This window comes from Heteronotia binoei, chromosome 5 (assembly GCF_032191835.1).
Source record: "Heteronotia binoei isolate CCM8104 ecotype False Entrance Well chromosome 5, APGP_CSIRO_Hbin_v1, whole genome shotgun sequence".
NCBI lineage: Eukaryota > Metazoa > Chordata > Lepidosauria > Squamata > Gekkonidae > Heteronotia > Heteronotia binoei.
In genome coordinates this window covers 144,669,626-144,686,502 of record NC_083227.1, presented here as the reverse complement: position 1 = coordinate 144,686,502, position 16,877 = coordinate 144,669,626, and the positions used below count along the sequence as shown (strand labels likewise).

At 44.4% G+C, this 16,877-nt stretch overlaps 1 protein-coding gene across 1 annotated transcript in view; it reads right to left on the bottom strand.

Moving 5' to 3' along the window:
* Nucleotides 1-16,877, bottom strand: part of SH3RF2 (SH3 domain containing ring finger 2) — a 183,551-nt gene that overhangs the window by 67,178 nt on the left and 99,496 nt on the right. The window contains exons 4-5 of the mRNA XM_060240545.1: nucleotides 9,524-9,619; nucleotides 3,115-3,423 (exon numbers count right to left, since the gene is read on the bottom strand). Coding sequence (XP_060096528.1) covers nucleotides 3,115-3,423; nucleotides 9,524-9,619 — 405 coding nt within the window. The remainder of the gene's footprint in view (nucleotides 1-3,114; nucleotides 3,424-9,523; nucleotides 9,620-16,877) is intronic.

The window sequence follows — 16,877 nt, the reverse complement described above, 5'->3', positions numbered from 1 at the left end:
GTCCCTCTTCACCACGCAGCGTCTGCGCGGATTTCCCACCAATTGGGAAAACAACAGCATTTTGATGCTGAGAGAAAGCGACTGACCTATGATAACCTAATGAGTTTCATGGTCCAAACAGGGACTTGAACCTCAGTCTCCTCAGTCCAACTCCAGCATTGATCACTAAAACTGTGGAGTTCTTACAAAAGAATAGACGGCCTTGTTTAAAAATTTAATCCCCACTTTCCTGTTCTCCTTTTCTAGACTTGTTGAATAACAAATAAGAGTATACATTAACAAAGCGCATTCATCTTTAATTAAAAGTCATCCTTTATGAGTCACTGGTTGTTTGAGTGACTCATAAGGCAGAACTTTCTTATTCAACAGAAGCAACCATCATGATAGATACATTGACTTGTGGGCATCATTAGCATTTATGATTTATCTCCGGCCCTTCTCCTACTTTATCTGACACACTAGTCTGAAAAAGAGTCTTTAATCTTTATTATCCTTGCTCTAGTAGTTTACAAATTAAAAAAAATCAAAACTGAAGATCAGCAATGATATAGGTCTGTTAATAGGCCTGTTCTTTGTCAGCTAATCTTAACACTGAAGAAAATAAAAGAGATAACAGGAGATAAAAAGACCTTCAACCAATTGCTTTAAAACAAAAATTATTTTACTGCAATTTCCACTTATTTCCATGAAAAATACTTCTATGTATACATTCTTATGTTGTTGGAAGAGACTCAATTGTATCATCTATTGAAACTTACACAGGATAACCTTAGCAAGACATTCTCAATATAGCCTTTTTTTTTTTTTTGGATAGGCTTCCAAAAAAGATTTGTCAAACTTCCTAGACACTGCATTCCACTGTCAAACAGTTCTTACTACTAGGAAGCATCCATATTTTAGTTGAATTTAATCCCTGACAAAAAGAAAGCTAAATTGTTCCAATCTGGTACAGAGCACTGTGTTTGATTAGATCTATGTGTGTGGGATCAGCCCTAGGGCGCATGGCACCCTAGGCAGACTGCGGCCTGCTGCCCTCCTCCACAGCACCTATGCCGACCCTCCCGCACACTCACTGTTAGTGCCGGGTTGAGGGGGCAGGCCAGCAGCAGTGGGAAGGACTAGTGAGCCACTGAAAAACTGGTGGCTACTGCCACCTCCTCCCCACTAGGCAGCGGTAGCAGCTGATTTTTCAGCAGCTCGCTGGTCCTTCCTGCTGCTGCTGGCCTGCCCCCTCAACCCGGCACTGACCGTGAGCGCACTGGAGGGTCGGCATAGAAGCCGGGAGCCTCCAGAGTGGTTTTACCCGCTGATCAGCTGATCGGCAGGGGGACACTTTTAGATAGCCTGGGAGTGCAGTGCTCGACCGCCCATTCCTGGGCATTGAAATAGACTGGATGAGGAAAGGAGGGAGGAGGAGGCTGGGGAGCAGGCAAATTAGGCATTTGCTTGGGGGGGGGAAGGCTGAATTCAGCACCCCCGCCCTGCTGGCACCCTAGACAACTGCCTAGTTTGCCTCGTGGGTGAGCCGGCTCTGTATGTGTGCACCCCCTCTAACATATGGCTGGCAATGGCAGCTTTGACTGAGCCAGGGGCCTATGTTGGATGATGAATGGAATCTAGGCCTCTTCATCTCCTTAACAGATAAGTAATGCTCTCAAAACATGCAATTTTTTCAGTGGATGCATGCATAAATCCTTCCACCAATCTACTCCCACCTCTCTGACCTTCAGATCTAGCTTATAAGGAAAGTTTGAGAAGGTAGCCCTGCTGGTCTACATCTGCAATAGAACATCTAGTTTTGAGTTCAGTAGCAGTTTAGTGATCAACAAGATTTTCCGGCTATAAAAAGTCAAAGCTCCCTTTGTCAGGAATCCTGCTGGTCTCTAAGGGGCTACTGGATATGAATCTAGCTGTTCATAAAGAGGGCTTTTTTTGTAGAAGCAGCCCAGCAGGAACTAATTTCCATATTAGGCCACACCTCCTGACATCACCATTGTTTCACACATGGCTTTTTTTGCAGAAAAAAAGTCCATCAGGAATTCATTTTCATATTAGGCCACACCCCCTGACACCAAGCCAGCTGGAGCTGTGTTCCTGTGCATTCCTGCTCAAATAAAAGCCCTGTTCGTAAGAAAAGGAGACTTAGAAATTTTATAAAAAAGTAAGTACTAGTGGGATTTGTGGAACTAGTTGCTTTGTTTGGGGTTAGAAGGGAAATCATTGGTGTGGCAAGAAGCCTCATATAATCAAAGGAATTATCCAAGGAATTATGTCAGGAATGCTGGGATTTAGTTGCCCATGCCCTGTGCCAGGAAGGGCATGGTCTCCCGGCAACGCTCAAAGAAGATGAATCAGTGCTGTCTTTCTGGCATCTGCCTAACAATTGCTATTGTGGTAACTTTTTTTCTCGTGTTTGCCTGGGACAACCTTAAAAGAAGTATTAGTAAGCACAGCTGTGAAGGCTATAGCTTCTGAGAATCTAAGAGATCAGATTTGGAATATGTGCTCTTTCTTGTGTGTTTAGTTCACTACATGAGGCCTCAAATAGCTGATTTATACAATATCATAGCAGATACATACAGGGCCTTTCCAGCTGTGGAGGTCATCCTCAGGAATGTTCTTCCTTTAGGACTGCCCCCTTCCTCCCAATCAAAAACCTTCCTTTGCTCCCAGGTGTTTGCTGTCTTTTGTACTAACGGTTGGTCTGGATTCTCTGTCGTTTGTAATGCCCGTGTCTTTTGTTTCAACTGTTTCTGTCATTTTTACACAGACTAGAACAATCACTTTAAGTTGGAAATGTTTATAAATAAAAATAAACATAATATACTTTATGAGGAATAAACATCTGTAAGAAAGAATGGATGTATCCTGGGCCTCATTTTACATAGGCCAGTGAGCTTGCTATGGCACCTTTCAGTTCTAACACAGAGCTTCTACCACAACAGATATAAATCTTTAGAAAACAGAGTTAATCCTTCCCAGGAGAATGCTTCTGAGGCAAATAAGGTTGGGTTTTTAAGCCACTGCCTGCCTAGCAAAAATGTGTATACCCAGCACCTCCTCTTAAGCTTTTGTTTTCTTAGTGCTTTCATCCAAAATGAATCTGTTATTTACCTGAGCAGGGCTGCTATATGGGAATTCTGTTTTCTCATTGTTCTGGGTAGCCACAGATGGATTGCTGGAGCTGATGAGTATAGGAGAGCTGATCTCCAGAGACTGCCGCTCTGTGGGTGAATGGACCATCCTGTTGAGAGTATTTAAGGCAGTTGTAATTGAGAATTGCTTCATGCTCTTCCTTCTAGTTTCTGACCCTTTGCAGAAAGCAGGGGACTCCAAGCATTTTGCTCTAGGCAAGGATCTCTGTAAGGGTGAAGACTGTAGACTTTTGCTTGTTTGGAGGAGTTGTCGTGCTGTTGTATTGGGCTGAAACAGAAAAAAAAGGAAAGGGCAATTTCTTTGGCCATGGAAGCACACTGATTTTAAAGTTCCCAGTGTCAAGCATGGGGAAATTCCATTGTTAATTGATTGTTTTAGGGTCCTGCCTAACCTGGTCTGTGAAGTATCATGGAGGATCCACCTTTGCTAGCTTGTTATTCTTTCCCTCCCCCCTCCTTGCTTTATGGCTTATAATTAGAAGTAGTGAGAACTGAAACCAAGTAATCAGCACCTTCCCATACATTTCTGTAAGGGAGTACGAGCCATCTGGAGAAAGCAAGGATGCAGTCCCGATAACACTATGGGAATGAAGACATTTATGATAGTTTATGTGTGAATGCTACCCCGCAACTCCATCCCTTGGAATCCTTTTGAAGTAAGCCTTAAAAGTATTGTATCAATGTATTGTCAGCATTAATCTCAAGAACCTGTTACACCAAAGTATCGGTCTATCAATAAATGTAGTCTTTGTATCAACTTCGACTCGTCATTGAACCCGCATGCTTGACACCCAGCTGCAGGAATTATCTGATTTAATGTCTCTATCAATGTGAATACAGTTAGTGATAACCTGGTACATTGAACTTGAGAATGATGTGATGCATAGTGGTTGTGGTTGGCCACGTTGTGCTTCAACCTATTTTTCAAATGTTTTGCAAGACACAATTATGACCTGGACATGTGGCACTGCATTCACAAGGTCATCCCAAAATCCACTTGGAAGTCAGCTTACGGTGACTTCTTCACATAAATAATGCACATGTGAATCAGCCTCAAGTCTAGATGTGCTTTCTGTGTTACATTAAAATGAAATGGGAACTCTTGTGTCCATCACTTCTGTAACTAAAAATGTCTGTGGATGTGACAGCACATCATGATGTTTTCTTGGCAGATTTTTGTTACGGGGTGGTTTGCCATTGCCTTCCCCAGTCATCTACACTTTGCCCTCAGCAAGCTGGGTACTCATTTTACTGACCTCAGGATGGAAGGCTGAGTCAACCTTGAGCCAGCTACCTGAACACAGCTTCTGCTGGGATTGAACTCAGGTTATGAGCAGATCTTGGACAGCCGTACTGCAGCTTACCACTCTGCACCATGGAGCAACTTTTTCCATCTATACCTTGTGGCTAATAGCCATTGATGGGCCTCTGCTCCATATGTTTATCCAATGCCCTCTTGCAGCTGTCTATGCTTATACCAGCTACCACTTCCTGCAGTAGTGAATTCCATGTATTAATTACTTTTTGGATGAAGAAGTACTTCCTTTTATCTGTTCCATGCCTACTGTTCATTCATTTCATTGAGAGCCAACAAGGTCTTGTATTGTGAGAAAGGGAGAAAAATGCTTCTTTTTCTACCTTCTCTATCCCATACATAATTTTGTAAACGTCTATCTTGTCACTGTTCAGTCATCATCTCTCCAAGCTAAAGAACCCTAACCTCTTTACCCTTTCTTCATAGGGAAGGTGTTCCATTCCCTGAATTATTTTAGTTGCCCTTTTCTGCACCTTTTCCAATCTTTTCGAGGTACATTTGCCAGAAATATACACATTATTCCAAATGATACTGTGCCATAGATTTATACAGGGGCATTATGATACTGATTGATTTGTTTTCAATACCCTTCCTAATAATCCCTAGCATAGCATTTGCCTTTTAAAAATTGCAGTCGCACACTGAGTCACATCTTCAGTGGGTTATCTACCAAGACTCCAAGACCTCTCTCGGGGTCAGTTACCACCACTTTGGACCCTTTCAGTGTGTATTTATAGTTAGGATTTTTTGCTCCAATGTGCATTACTTTGCACTTTCCCACATTGAATCTCATTTGCCACATTGATGCTCACTCACTCAGCCTTGACAGATCCTTCAAGAGCAGGGGTGTCAAACATGTGGCCTGGTGGCTGAATCAGGCCCCAGAGGGCTCCTATCAGGCCTCTGAGCAACTGGCTGTCATCTGCTTTCTTCTCCCTCTCTCTTGCTTCCTTCTGCATAACAGCTTGCTTTGTAAGGCTTGCTCAATTGCACAGGAGCTACAGAGCAAAGCCTCTATTTTCTCCACTGGCTGAGGCTTCTCTCTTGGGAAGGAAGAGGAGGAGGGAAAGCCTGCTTTGCCAGGCTCTCTCAATTGCACAGCAGAGCTACTAAACAAAGCCTCTCTTACTTCCGACTGAGGCTCCCCCCCACCTCCTGGTCCCCTGGGAAGGAAGGAAAGAGCCATAGCTTTCTTTGCCCAGTTCCCTGGATCGTATGAGAGAGATACAAAGAAAGAACCTTTAAGACCAATGAGTGCTAATGTTTTAAGATTTTTAAATCTTTAATTGTGTTTGTCCATGTCCTTTATAAATTTTATATTTCTGCTTCCTGTCATTACATTTTATGACACTCATGGCCCGGTCCAATAAAGGTCTCTTTAAGTCAGATCTGGCCCTCATAACAAATGAGTTTGACACCCCTGCTCTAGAGTGCCTCATAATCCTCCCTGGCACTCACTGCCCTGAACAACTTAGTGTCATCTGCAAACTTAGCCACTTCCCTGCTTAGCCTCTGTGAACAAATTAAAAAGCATTGGACGTAGAACCAAGCTCTGCAGTACCTCACTGGTTACCACCTTTCACTGTGAAAACTGTCCATTTATACTCGCTTTTCCCTGTTGATTAACAAGCTTTTAATCCACAGGGGGACTTGTCCTCTCATCCTATGACTTCTGAGTTTCATTAGGAGCCTTTGATGAGAGGAATTTTATCAAAAGTTTTTTGGAAGTTTAGGTAAGCAACATCTACTGGGTCACCCTTGTCCACATATTTGTTCACCCCCTCACAGAACTCCAAAAGATTAGTGAGACAAGATCTTCCCGTACAGAATCCATGCTGATTCTTCCGCAATAGCTTTTGTTCATCAATGTATCTTTAATAATGGATTCCATCAACTTACCCAGTATTGACATTACACTGACAGGCTTTTAATTTGAGAGATCTCATCTGGAACCTTTTTTTAAAAGATGGGGGTTACATTTGCTACATTCTAGTCTTCAGGAATGGAGGCAGATTTTAGTGATAGATTGCAGATATTTGTCAGGAGATTCACAAATTCCCATTTGAGTTCTTTCAGAACTCTTGGATGAATGCCATCTGGGCCTGTTGATTTGGTTTTTTTTTTTAATTTGTCCATCAGTCATAGAAACTCCTCTATCACCACAATCCAACTCAGGTCTTTCAACACCCTTCCTGAAACCGGCAATTCTCAAATAAGAAAGCACCTGCCATCTTCCACAGTGAAGACTGAGGCAAAAATGCATTCAGCTTCTCTGCCATTTCCCTGCCAGCCTTTAGTAATCCTTTAACCCACTGGTCATCTAATGACCTCACTGCTTCTAATGCTTCTGCTTCTAATGTATATATATATATATATATATATATATATATATATATATATATATATATATATATATATATATTATTTTTGGTCTTTATGTTTTTTTGCAATATGTTCCTCATAGTCTCTTTTTGCCTGCCTGATAATTTCATTGGCCAAAGCCTGTGTTCCCTTTTATTTACCTCACTCAGACTTTGCCTTCCACTGCTTAAAGGAATCCTTCTTATCTTTTACTGAATCATAAAGTTGGAAGGTACCTCTAGGGTCATCTAGTTCAACCCCCTGCACAATACAGGGGATTCACAAATACCTCCCTCCCACACCCCAGTGACCTTTGTTCCATGCCCAGAAGATGGTAAAAAACCTCCAAGATCTCTGGCCAAACTGGTCTGGAGAAAAATTGCTTTCCAGCCTCAAAGTGGTGATCAGCATTTCTCTGAGAGTGTTAAAAAGGGCCACAAAAACTAAGCACTGATGCAACCCTTCCTGCCCTCCTCCTCATGATCTGCCTAAATTCACAGAATCAGCATTGCTGTCAGATGGCCATCTAGCTTCTGTTTCAAAATCTCCAAAGTAGAAGAGCCCGCCACCTCTTGAAGAAGCCTGTTCCACTGAGGAACTGCTCTGCCAGGAAGGTCTTCCTAATGTTTAGCCAAAAACTCTTTTGATTTAATTTCAACCCACTGGTTCTAGTCCAACCTTCAGGGGCAACAGAAAAACAACTCTGCACCATCCTGTACATGACAGCCCTTTAAGCAGTGGAAGATGGTTATCATATCACCTCTCAGTCTTTTCCTCTCCAAGCTAAGATGGAAGATGGTTATCATATCACCTCTCAGTCTTCTCTTCTCCTTGAACCTTTCCTCATAGAACTTGGTCTCCAAACCCCTCCCCATCTTTGCTGCCCTCCTCTGGACACATTCCAGCTTGTCTATGTCCTTCTTAAATTGTGGTGTCTCAAACTGAACACAATACTCTAGGTGAGGTCTAGCCAGAGCAGAATAAAATTATACAATCACTTCATAATATCCTTACATTGCTTCATGTGGAAGACTGGGGAATCAAACCCGATTCTCCAGACAAGAGGCTGCCACTCTTAATCACTATGCCACACTAGCTCTCAGCATGGTAGGAAATGACTACTGTATCCTGGCTACTAAATGATTGTTATAGTGGTAGGGAACTGGAATGGGGAAAATGCACTGATAACAAAGTCAGAGCAGCTGAGATCACAGCTGTGAGTGCTTTCTGCAGAAGGACACCTGCTTCCTTTTATTAGACTTTCCCATCAGTGTTTTCAAGAAGTGAAACAAAATCACAACCTTCCTTATGCTGCATACAACAAAGCAAGCTCAGACATATTAGGGTCAGGTTCTACTAAGCACCTGCTTTTATATTTTCAAAGGGAGAGCAGCCATTGTTTCTTTGCACTAGAAACAGTTGCGCTAGAAAACGTTACAAAAGGGGCAACCTTTTGCACAATTGGGATTATATTTTTATTACCTTCATTTATTGCGCACCTTTCTCTCCAACGGGGACCCAAAGCAACTCACATCATTCTCCTCCCTTCCATTTTATTCTCACAACTACCTAGTGAGGTAGGTTAGGCTGAGAGTGTGTGACTGCCCAAGGGACACAGCAGACTTCCAGGTCACAAGAAGGGATTTGAACCCGGGTCTCCTAGATTCTAGTCAAACACTCCAATCACTACATCATATTGGCTCTCTCCTACCCTGCCCTTTACCAACAACATCTGTCTCTCACGTAAGCCTACGTAGGGTTAACCATAATATGGGCACACTGCTAATATCTCAGTTTGGATGGTTTCTAATTTAATAACACTGATACTTACTTGTCCCCTAAATTTTTATTTCTTTGAAGAGGCACCACTGTGGAGGTGCGACACAATCATGTCAGCGCATGCAATGAACATATGCCAACATTATAGTTCCGCCCCCGATTAGTCCCATATGAAAACAGGGTAGGTTTTGTAATTCCTATTTAAACATTACATTTATTACAATTGACACAGTGGACAAAGAAAATATCTCCCTTCACTTGGATCATGCCAAGTCCCCTGTGATTATCATGTTAGTTTTCCCAAGAAAAAAGGGAAAAGGTGGTGGGGGGGAGATACCAATTTTGGTTGTCCTCATATGAATGTGCAGAACTGCTGATGATCCAAGTGCAGTGGTACCACACCCATGGTATGGAGGAACGCTTTGCACTGTCTTCAGAAATTACCTACCCACAAGGCAGCCAATGACTGCAAAGATCAAGCCGCTCTTCCACAAATCTAATTCATGCGGCTTCTACTGGGAATGTTAATTATTCCTCATTCAGGAAAAAGAAAGCTTTGTTTAACCTTAGAGAAGACAGACCAGTTCAAGCCTGCCTCTTGCCTATTAGCCTCAAAGCTCGAAATCCTTGCCGGGCAAACTGGCTACACATTGATAAAAACAATAAATGCCACATTATTGTGGTTTCCAAATGATTTTAAAAGCTTGCCCCCGCCCACTATTTTTGTTTCTTCTTTCCCCTCTTCCCACCGATTGATGCATCCAGCTGAGCCTCCAGCATTTCTCCTGCCTGCACTGATCAGGAAAACTCATTGGCTGTTACTGCTCATAAAGACCATTCTTGAGATTAAATGATGTACAAACAAATGCTGGCAGCTGTAGTACATAGCAAATGTTCAATGGACTGTCCTTACCTCCACAAACAAGATGGGGAAAATTCCAGTTTTGTCACCCAATTTGCCCTCTGCCCAGTTCTCATCCACTGGGTTGATTACAGTGATTATATCACCCTGAAAGCAAATAATAGATAGTTACCAACATACTGGCCTGTGCTTGGTAGATAACAGATGGGTTACCACCTGCATTAAAGTGAGAGATGAACCATACAAACTCTGGCTTGTATACTACTGAATGGTAGGAAAGAGGAAGAAATACACAGTGATATTGACAAAGCTAAGAAATTTAAACCCTGGGAAGTAGACACTTTTCCAATCTCACTTTCTTTGCCGTTTCACACACATCAAGCCCTTCTTTCTGGTCTAAAAGCCCCACACATCCTTCTGGGCATTCAGAACTCTCTCACAGAATTTAAGCAGGAGCCAATCAACAGCGGCATAAGTGGTTTTAATACAAAAAATATATTTACTGTGTTGAAAGGTACACTGGTTTTCCCCCATCCCCTAGTAAACTCAGAATCTGTATGAAATGATGATTCTGCTTTTAAACTGCTATAAATCTATAATTCAGCCAAATTGTGCAAAGTTAACCCTTACAACTTTACTTGCGATTAGGAAAGTCCCAAATGGAAATGGTCAGCAGGGGGCCAATTGTGGGACGCTGGCTGCTAGCTTATAAGGTCTAGGCGCTCCTTCCCTGCAGGTACTTAAGCCCTTGGGTGTGGCTGAAGGCACAAGCCAAAGGAAGAGCTCTTAGACTGAGGGCTGCAGTCTAAAACCATAAAGAAGATCTCTTAGCAGGGAAAGAGGAAGATCTGCTCTGCATTTGGACATATTCACCCTCTCTTCTGTTTGTTTCTTTTGAATTATTATATTTCATATCTCTGTTGTGAGCTGCTTTGGGTTCTCAATAAGGAGAAAGGAGGGATATGAATGAATAAAATGTTGTTCTCAGTTGCCTCAAAACAATTCTGTAGATTATGGATTCAATGCACGTCATGTACATTGGCTGGGATTTAAAGGTTCCTGCAGAGGGAATATAGCATGATATAGCTCAATCACATCAGGTCTTGGAAATTAAGCTGTTGGTCGGTACTTGAAAAGGAGACCACCAAGGAAGATTCTGCAGAGGAAGGTAATGGCAAACCACTTCTGCTTCTCACTGGCCTTGAAAGCCCCTTACTGGATTTTCCAGCTTTACAGTACTTCACACATGCAAAGTTTCCTGCAAATGGCTTGCACTTTATTTCCCATTTCATGCTCAATATATTTGGAGCAGTATACAATGAAACTTAAACCAATAAACAGGGCAAGTTCTATGGTTTTCTTGGGGGGACAGTAAGCAAGTCCACATGGGCCTCCTTCCCGACCTTTGCCTACCATCAGGACTCCTCCTTGTACCTCTTTTTTCCACTGACCTACATGTTTCATTTGCCTTGTGTTCTTCCCTGATTGCACATGAGACTTCCCACCACCTGTGCTTGATGGTTTGGGGTGGTGCGTGCAGCTGGGAGTTCCATCACCGCACTCACCAGGAATGCTGCCATTGTATATCACCTGAACATCCTTCCCTGGAATCTGGAAAGCAAATGCAGCTGGAAGCACTGGTGGTAGAGTGCTCATGTATAAGCAGGGGAATGGCCTGTGGGTGGGTGGGGTCAGTGAAAATGGGCCCTATCAGAAGCCCTGGACCTTGGCAGCTGCTCCATCTTAGGGTATGCTGATGTTGGTAGGCTTCCCAACCCTCCCGCCCTGGCGGGGGACCCCAGAATTTACAGCCTCTTTTCCCGCTCTCCAAAAAAACGGAAGCAGGGGGAGGGGGGGAAACAGTGCCAAGGAGCGTGGCGAGCCGCCCCATCTCAGAGGAGCAGCTATGGTGAACCAGAGAAGAGGCGGCAGCAGCGCAGCAGCATCGCCCGCTCCACCTCTGAGGTGAAATCAGAGAAGGGGAGGGTGGAGGCAGGCCAGGAGCGTGGCGAGCCGCGAATCTGGGTCCTTCTAGGACCCGGATTTGCGGCTCGCCACGCTCCTGGCCTGCCTCCACTCTCCCCTTCTCTGATTTCACCTCAGAGGCGAAGCGGAGCGGGCGATGCCACTGCGCTGCCGCCTCTTCTCTGCTTCACCGTAGCTGCTCCTCCGAGATGGGCTTAGCCTGAGCCCATCTTGGAGGAGCAGTTACGGTGAAGCGGAGAAGAGGCAGCAGCAGCGCAGCAGTGTCGCGCGCTCCACCTCTGAGGTGAAATCAGAGAAGGGGAGGGTGGAGGGAAGGAAGACATTTAAAAAGGTGTGCCGTCCCTTGAAATGCAATGGCCAAAACTCCCATCGGGGTTTAGTAATGCTTGTCACACCCTTGCTCCTAGCTCCATCCCAGTGTCTCCTGGCTCCACCCCCAAAGTCCCCAGATATTTCTTGAATTGGACTTGGCAACCCTAGATGTTGGCCCTGCAGTCTTTAAAAAAGTACAAAGCATGAACAACACGAATGTATTCTAGAGTTACCATGTAAAGACTATACCCAATCACTTTTGCTCTGGAAGAGCAAACACTCTCCAGCAAAAGTCTGTGTTTGGAGGAAGATGTGAAACTGGCTAGGTAGGCTTGCATAAATGGGACACTACAGCACACACACACACACACACACACACACACACAAAGGCCCTGGAACTTGTAAACATCTGCAGCACTTCACACTAGAAGGGCAGACAGAAATTGCAGCAGGACCTAGGGAACAGACCTAGATGGATGGAGGCACTCCTTCTCGGAAGCACTAGGCCAGGGGACTTTCTGACTCATTTGTCGGAAAGCTGATCCTCACACCACACCACACCACAAGCTGCTTTTGAAACTCTTCTGTTTCAAATGCTAGCAAATCCACTCATCAAGGAGCAGAACACACTGTTAGGTTCATAATAAATTGTCATCAAGTCTCCACCACTGACCAGGTACCCTGTTGGTTATATATATAACTGAACCTGGAGGACATTTGGAATGTATTTGATACATATTCTAAATAAATAAAAAGTCTGGTTTTGGAAATTCATGCACTTATCTGGCATTAGAAGGCTGCAAAAAAATCCAAAAGGCCTTTAAATATGCATGTGATCCTTGACTGGATAAACTCGTTTAATTTGTAAACCAAGACCAAGTGGAAATATAGCATTCTTTTTTTCTTTTTCTTTTAATCTCTTTTGTATTCCATGTAAAGACCCTCCTGAATTTGGGGATTTTCCTGGATCACCCTATCAAGGTAAAGACAGTTGCCTTACTTTCAGTGCTCTGTAAGGCGCAGTGCTCTGTAAGGTGTATGACTGGGGAAGGCAATGGCAAACCACCCTGAAAAAAAAATCTGCCAAGAAAACGCCATGATGTGATGTCGGTAATGATGACTCGGTGCTTGCACAGGGGACTACCTACCTTTTATGGTGCAATCTACTTCTAACTGGGAGGAGAAGGAGTAGACTCTGCTACTAACATGGAGCACTGCATTGCAGGACAATTCCCTTATAGTGGTAGCAATACTAGGAGTAATTTCTTAAGGTGATCTGAACTACAGATCTATCCAGCTCTTTGCTTGGCAAGAGAAGAGTTGGGATGTGCTCTGCATATTAGTGGGGATCACTTCCCCTAAATTGTTTCCCTTAAAATGCAAGCAAGCTCCCATCATCTGTGGAATCTAGTAGTATCCCTCCTCTTCCCTAAAGTGAAAAATGATTTGTCTTGAGACAGCATTGTTCTTTTGGAGAAACTCTCATATTTCTTGAAAATCTCACTTTAGGCTACAAAATTTGTAAAAATAATAAAAATCTGGCTCAGCCCTATTTCTGAGACTGCAAGGTGATAATTGTTTAGTGTTAAACTGAGCTTGTGATTTCTGTATGTGCCCCCCTAAAAAAAAATAACCTTCCAGCATCTGTTTTTGCAAGAATATTCAAAAGCAGCTTTAATCACAGCCACAGTCAAGCTGCATTCCTGACTCATAAAGCTTTGAAACACAAAGGGCGTTTTCGCACTGACCTTCAAGTGGTGCGACCACCCTCCTCACGCCGGCGGATCTGCAGGGATTTCGCACCAGAAGCGCCGGCGCACCCAAAAGAGCCGGCGACTTCCGTCGCGAAACCAGCTCAAACGGAAACCGCCAAGAAGCAGGAAAACGTTTGAGCTGGTTTCGCGACGGAAGTCGCTGGCTCTTTTGGGTGCGCCGGCGCTTCTGGTGCGAAATCCCTGCAGATCCGCCGGCGTGAGGAGGGTGGTCGCACCACTTGAAGGTGAGTGCGAAAACGCCCAAAGACAAATTAGGACTTTTCTTTTGTCCCTTGTGGGAGGATTCATCCTATGCGGAGCATATCAAAAATGAAGAAAATGGCACTTTGTTACATATCACTGGGCTCACTGATGAGAAGAGACACTGCTGTGGTCTGTTTTGTACAGGGTTTTTTTTTTTTTAACAGGAACACAGTTCTGGCTGGCTTGGCATCAGGGGGTGTGGCCTAATATGCAAATGAGTTCTTGCTGGGCTTTTTCTACAAAAAAATTTCCCTGGTTTTGTGGTTGTGGAAAGATGGAATCCAGTTCTAGCAGCCAGCAGCAACGCTGCTAGGCTGCAGAAGCGTTTTTGCCTCCCTGGAAGGAAGGGAGGATTTTTGCAGCCCGTTTGGGCGTGTTTAAAAGAGAAGGCTATCTGACCACCTTCTCAGTCCCCAGCAGATGATCGGGAAGAGCAGGAGTGCTGCATGCTGCCTCCTGTCTTTCTGTGGCAATTCCTGCGGCCATTTCAGGCCGGGGACTGTGGGGATTGGCATAGTCAGAGGGCTGCGGGAGCCTCGTTGTTTGCTCTTGCCTGGCCCTAGTCAGTTTCGCTTATCAGCGATCCATTTTGTGGTTGTGGAAAGATGGAAATGACTCCTTTTGACTGCTGGGGGGTTTCAACAATGTGTTGGCAAAGAAACTGCTTCAGTTCTCTTGTAAGAATTTGAGTCGGGTCAAAAGGCATCACAGAAGAGCTTTAAATAAATGAATAAAGAGACTTTAGCTAATGTTGTCAGCCACAGGTATGGGCATATTCCTCTTCCCTTGCTGAAACGGTGTCTGAAATTGTGTCCCAGAATTTTAACTTTGCTGCAGGAGTAGAGATGAGCTCTTTCTCCAACAGCAAACAGAACGAATAACCATCCAAACAAAGACAAATGAAGAAAATAAAACAGGAGGGAAAACAAAACCAGATGGCATGTAATGGGGGCAATGTCTGCAACTACCAAAGGAAACAGTCCCTTCTTACTGTCTCCTGTGTTCTCTTCAGTGGTGCTGAAAGCCACTTTAAAAAGTGTCGATACTGTTGAAACGAGCTGCAGCAGATGCAGCAGTGAAAACTGACTCTCACAGCTGGCTCCTTCACATCCCAGGCTGTGATAACAACTGTCTTTTCATAGCTCAGCTGTCCTCCCACAGCTCTCCTTCAAGCCAGCCCTGATTTCAGTGCTGCGTGGAAACACCCCGAAGTGTTTCTTGTCCTCATCATTCAATTTGCCACAACACTGCCATATACCCCTGACATCATGAGATTTGCTCATGACTATATTATGAGTTAGCTGCCTCATTTGCACAGCAAAATATACTTCTTGTCATCTTCCAGATGTTAAAGGCACATGCCTAGGAAAAACGAATGGCAATCCTGTTAATTATGCTTAATACAATATTGAAACAAATGGAAAATCTCTAGAGGAAACATGCAGAGTGTGGATCTCAAAGTTTAGCAACTGGAAGTGCCCTTCTTTGAGTCAAAACTGTTCAGACCTTCAAGCCCTCTCCTCCTCTCTCACTGCAACTCGCCACACACAAGTCCTTTTTCAAAGCATGGGCAGCAAGCCTCATACGCTCTCAAACAAAACAGTGAAACCTTTACTGGCCACACTTTAAAAAACATGTTCAAGAACAACGTATTGTTATGTCCACAACTCCCAAGGCCAGGCCTCAAAGGGCAGCTGATTCTCAAAGGTCACAAGTCAAAATGTCCTGACCCAATTTCACCCTTTGATTGGATGGGACTTTGGACTAAACATAGCAAGAAAATTCCTTATCGGTTATTAACTTTTAGCTAGAGGCCAGCCTAATGGAGTGAGAAGGGACCTGGAAAGAGCTGCTCATAGAAGGTCACTGGACATTTTGTTTCTGTTAGTTAACTGAAAACTACCAGTGGCTATTATTGTTTATGGATGCACAGTGCAATCTTTTTCTGTATGCTAAAATCCTTTGCATTGGGAAATGGAGTGAAAGCTAGTTTAATTTGGTAAAGTAACTAACTGTGATGACTGCATTAGAATTGTCCCAGTGCAGTAGCCATGTTAGTTCATTGAACGGATATCATTAGTCTTTAAGGTGCCACTGGATTTCTATTTTATTTTGCATGATGACAAGAGCCAGCATGTGGGAGTAGGTGGGGTAGGTGGCCACTTAGGGTGCCACCCCATCTGGGGGTGCCACTGGGTGCCCCCCCAGGAGCCGAGCCAGGGCTTGCATCCTGCTCATCTTGAAAGGCATGGGGGAGGCGACCATCAGCTCCTCCGCCCCCCAATCAGCCTTCCTGTGCTGCAGGAAGGCTGAGTGGGGGATGGGGCTTGTGTCCTGCATGCCGTGAAAGGTGTGTGGGAGGCGACCATTGGTGCCCCCGATCAGCCTTCGTGCATTGCAGGAAGGCTGAGCGGGGGACAGGGCTTGCGTCCCGCATGCCTTGCAAGGCATGCGGAACACAACTGTCAGCTCCCCCCACCTTCCACCCCAATCTGGAAGCCTGAGGGGGATGGGGGGCCTACTTGATGATGTCACTTTTTGTGATGTCATCGTGCCACATGCATGAATGTTTTTTTTCTAAAAGAAGATGGGGCGCGCGCGCTGAGCTGGGGTCTGTCTCCAGTGGCAGAAAATCCAGCACTGACCCTGATGATGACTGTACCTTCTTGGTGCCACTCAGCAAATTAAGAGCTCATAGGGCTGACTACATTTTCTGGCTTCTGCTCTAAGGCATTCAGGAAACTAGGTGATCATGGGCAGCAGCAGTTCTATGAGCTTCTGCCCTTTAAAAGAGGGAAAAGCCAGTCCTGTCTCTTTTTTTACTTGAAACAGACAGTCCTCCGGTATTATCCAGTTTACAAGTTAATATACGCCTCTCAGTCTCTGCTCTCACTTCTTCAGAGACAGGGCATTTTCTGTGGTAGCACCATACCCATGGAGCATCCTCCCCCTTAAGGCTTGCATGGTGCCTACTAGGGATGGGCTCAAACCAGGAAAATGGAGGTTAGTTGGAGGTTCATGTTTCAGGGTTTTCATGAACCCTGAACCTCCAACTGGTTCATCCAGTTCAGGAGTTTGGCTTTGCTGCC